Genomic DNA, 4,041 nt, shown 5'->3' on the forward strand with positions numbered 1-4,041 from the left:
ACAGGGCCATTATAAATATAAATTGTTATTTTCAATTAATTAAATCTTTTTTATTTTGATTTTTTTACTACGTTGACAACTCATCAAAAAGACATCTAAAACACCTCTCCTCATTTCTCTCTGCTTCCGCTATTATATATAGTGTAGATGTGAACCAGACGTTTTTAGAACTTGATCCATCTCTAAATAAAATTTTAACAATTTTTTGAAACTCAAACAAACTAAGTTAGAATCAGAGTAAAAAAATTACTTACACCAAAACAAAACGCAAGAAAATAAATAAGAAACTTCATTTATTTAATATTATGTAGAAATTAGTCCGATTTAATTTTTTGTTCAAAAGTCTAAAAAAAAAAATATTCAATTGAAGGTATTCTTGTACATTTTTTTGAAAGAATATTTGGTGTTAAGATTGTTAGCGGTAATCAATCCAGAAAGAGAGAGAAACATGAAAAAAATTAAAAAACATGTGCAATATTATTTACAATCTCAAATTAAAAATATAACATGAATTTAAAAATACTTTCAACCTTCGGATATGTAAAAAGAAAAATAGTACAAAGGGTTGTCGGGGCATATCACAAAAAAATAGTTCCTTAAAACAGAATTTATGCGTCTTTTAAGATACAATAACAATGTAGTATGTAGAAAAGCTATTATCGAAGAGAGAAGAAGTGAAAGCATAGAAGCAGTAAAAAGTGCAAAGAGAAAGAACAAAATTTCCAAGAGGGGAGGTTTGTCTCTAGGTGTAAAATTTGTATCCAAAACGCAAAAAATTTCATTTAAATAAAGGTTTTGAAAAAAAAAAAATGTTAATATTAAATCTTCAATTAAACATTAATAAGAAATAAAACGTCTCGTAACATGAATTGGTTTAATTGAATGTATTAAAATAAAACATTTGAACATGAATTTATTAATTACAAATTAAATTGACATTAAAAGTGTGATTATATTAGAGCAATAAATATGCAAGTGGAAGATTTAAAGGTACCTACCACCAAAAAAAAAAGAAAAGAGGAGGAGCACGTGGATATCAGCGGCTCCGCCCATCAAACCTACCTCTCGGGTGCGACATTATATAAGTTGAGCTTCTCTTCTTCATTGTTCACCCACATTAATTAATATCTTATCTTTTAAGAAATAGAAATGGCATCAGTATCAGTGCAGGAGATCAGAAATGGGCAACGTGCTCAAGGTCCGGCCACCATCCTCGCCATTGGTACCGCCACTCCTTCCAACTGTGTGAACCAGTCTGAGTATCCTGATTATTACTTCAGGATCACTCAGAGTGAACATATGACCGACTTGAAAGAGAAATTCAAACGGATGTGTGAGTCTTCATTATCTCTCAACTTTTGTAAATTGATAAATTGTTGTTCTAATAAATTGATAATGTGCAGGTGAGAAATCGATGATAAAGAAAAGATACATGTTCCTAGACGAAGAAATCTTGAAAGAAAACAAAAACATGTGTGGTTATTGGGAATCATCTCTTGATGCTCGTCAGGACATAGTAGTTGTACAAGTACCCAAACTAGGAAAAGAAGCAGCTACAAAAGCCATTAAAGAATGGGGTCAACCAAAGTCCAAAATTACCCATCTTATTTTCTGCACCACATCAGGTGTTGACATGCCCGGTTGTGACTACCAGCTGACAAAGCTACTGGGTCTACGTCCCTCTGTGAAGCGATTCATGATGTATCAGCAGGGTTGCTTCGCTGGAGGCACAGTTCTCCGTATGGCTAAGGATTTGGCTGAGAATAACAAAGGAGCTAGAGTTCTTGTTGTCTGTTCCGAAATCACTGCTGTTACTTTCCGAGGTCCTTCTGATACTCACTTGGATTCTTTAGTAGGTCAAGCCCTATTCGGTGACGGTGCTGGAGCTTTGATTGTGGGTGCTGATCCTGATACTTCAATTGAACGCCCATTGTTTGAGGTTGTTTCTGCAGCTCAGACAATCCTACCCGATTCTGAGGGTGCCATTGATGGTCATTTAAGGGAAGTAGGTCTTACTTTTCATTTGTTGAAGGATGTTCCTGGCTTGATATCAAAAAACATTGAGAAAAGTCTAGTAGAGGCATTTACTCCAATTGGAATCAAAGATTGGAATTCAATATTCTGGGTTGCACATCCAGGTGGTCCGGCTATTCTTGATCAGGTTGAAGAAAAACTAAAGTTGAAACCAGAGAAAATGAGAGCAACAAGGCATGTACTCAGTGAGTATGGGAATATGTCAAGTGCTTGTGTTTTGTTTATTCTCGATGAAATGAGAAACAAATCTATTCAACAAGCCAAACCAACCACCGGAGAAGGCCTCGACTGGGGAGTTCTCTTCGGCTTCGGACCCGGTTTAACAGTTGAGACTGTCGTTTTACACAGTGTTGCCCTCTAATTCCCTCTCCATCTTCCTGCTTTTTCAATTTAATAAATACTCCAATATTATACTCTATTAGTATAATCATAAGATTCATATATGTAACACTAAATAATACACAATGTTCCAGAATTTCATTTTCATGATTTATGTTTCCATTTTCAGAAAATGCATTACCGCTGCTGCAACTGTTGTTTATTACTAGTGTACGATTTAATATCATACATGATCTGTCCTTTTTTAACTTACTTGCCCTCTAAAACAGTTGTGTTTGTATTTGCTAAACACAAGTATTATTGCTGCAATTATACAAGTTAATCACTACTATCACATACTATAGTTAATTACAATCAATTCATATTCTTTCTTCTAATTTTTCAACCACAAAAACTAGTGTTACATGCCTTTCACACTATTACAAATAAAAACTTCACACTATGGATTTAAAATTTAACTCTAAATCAATAATTTTTTATTTTCAAGCTAGACTTTGAAGTAGCTCAAAAACCCATCATTTCAAAAATGGGTATAAATCCTAGCCTCCATGAGAGAATATTTGATTTCATGAGTAATAATAATGTTATGAGATTTCCACGTTGGTTCGCCTCTTGCATCGGGAATGTTCTTTGTGGATACTCTGACGATCAAGTCAGTAAACAAAAAAAAGGTAAAGCAAGTAGTAAGCAAAGAGTTCGAGAGATTTTAGATCATTACCAAGTGATGTGGCTCACATATTTATAGGGATATTTCCACATGGGTTTGAAGACTAAAGTGTTCTTGTATGCATTGCTTGGTGGACTTGTCTTTAGTTGGGTTTGTGGGCCCATCTTCCTTATCAACTAGTCCCCCCAGAGAGGTTGGAGACCGAACCATTTGATGTGAGGTGAGCGGGGTGCCTTGTGGCCGAGATAATGTGCGAAAATGTATTGTGCCTTATGTTGGGTGGACAAGATAAGCATTAGTGAGATTGGCATGTGGCGTTTGTAACTCTGCCACTTGTTTAAGACTTTTAAGGAAACGTGCTCTGAGTAAGTTGGGCTTCATCAATTAGGCTAGAAGTGGCGGTGTTGTCAGAGGCCAGAGTGACACGTGGGGACTGATTGTTATGTGTGACCTTTGGGTGGTGTGACTCTTCGTATGTCCGTCTGTGCTTATAAAAGGGGGAAATTGCATCTTGCAACAAATTTTACTAAGTTTGAAAATTGCTGAAAGCAAAGAAAACAGTGAGAACTAATTCCCAAATTTTCTGCTCATTGTTCTTTGTGATAATGGTAGCAAAGTGTTTCGTCATTGATAACCGATCTACGAGGGTGACGTTGGGAATAGTGAGGTCAATATCTTTTTCCTTCTATTCTTTAGGCTTTTTCTGGTTTTACTATGGTCTTCTTTTGGGCAGTTTTGTCTAGTGGGTGAAGTAGTATGTCTGATGAAGCTAGTGGTAATTCGTATAAGGTTGTTGGGTAAAGAGAATTTCGTTCTTATCCCGTCCTTCGACCGATGTTCGGGCGAACGGGGTGACTGTGTAGTAGTACCAAATACTTTAGTAAGAGATGTGGAGACATTTGCGGACTTATACAAATGGATGCGGGGTAATATGTGGTTGCACGGTGCTGGAGGTCTATGGTCCAATGGTGCTTGTTATGACTTGGAGGCTCGACGGAGTT

The 4,041-nt window shown here is 36.2% G+C and overlaps 1 protein-coding gene across 1 annotated transcript; it reads left to right on the plus strand.

Moving 5' to 3' along the window:
- The first annotated feature begins 1,105 nt into the window (after nt 1-1,105).
- Nucleotides 1,106-2,558, plus strand: LOC136223064 (chalcone synthase 2). Its single transcript, XM_066010853.1, has 2 exons — nt 1,106-1,333; nt 1,404-2,558. Exons 1-2 carry the CDS (start codon nt 1,150-1,152, stop codon nt 2,393-2,395), a joined length of 1,176 nt encoding a protein of 391 aa, XP_065866925.1. The 5' UTR covers nt 1,106-1,149; the 3' UTR covers nt 2,396-2,558.
- The last annotated feature ends 1,483 nt before the right edge of the window (nt 2,559-4,041 follow it).

The sequence above is a fragment of the Euphorbia lathyris genome, chromosome 3, assembly GCF_963576675.1.
Source record: "Euphorbia lathyris chromosome 3, ddEupLath1.1, whole genome shotgun sequence".
Classification (NCBI taxonomy): Eukaryota; Viridiplantae; Streptophyta; class Magnoliopsida; order Malpighiales; family Euphorbiaceae; genus Euphorbia; species Euphorbia lathyris.

What these genes read in the sequence shown, in the direction of transcription:
- LOC136223064 (XM_066010853.1), top strand. Translation starts at nt 1,150, where the DNA reads ATGGCATCAGTATCAGTGCAGGAGATCAGAAATGGGCAACGTGCTCAA. An exon ending in AGAGAAATTCAAACGGATGT is followed by an intron (nt 1,334 to 1,403) that starts GTGAGTCTTCAT and finishes GATAATGTGCAG; the next exon opens with GTGAGAAATCGATGATAAAG.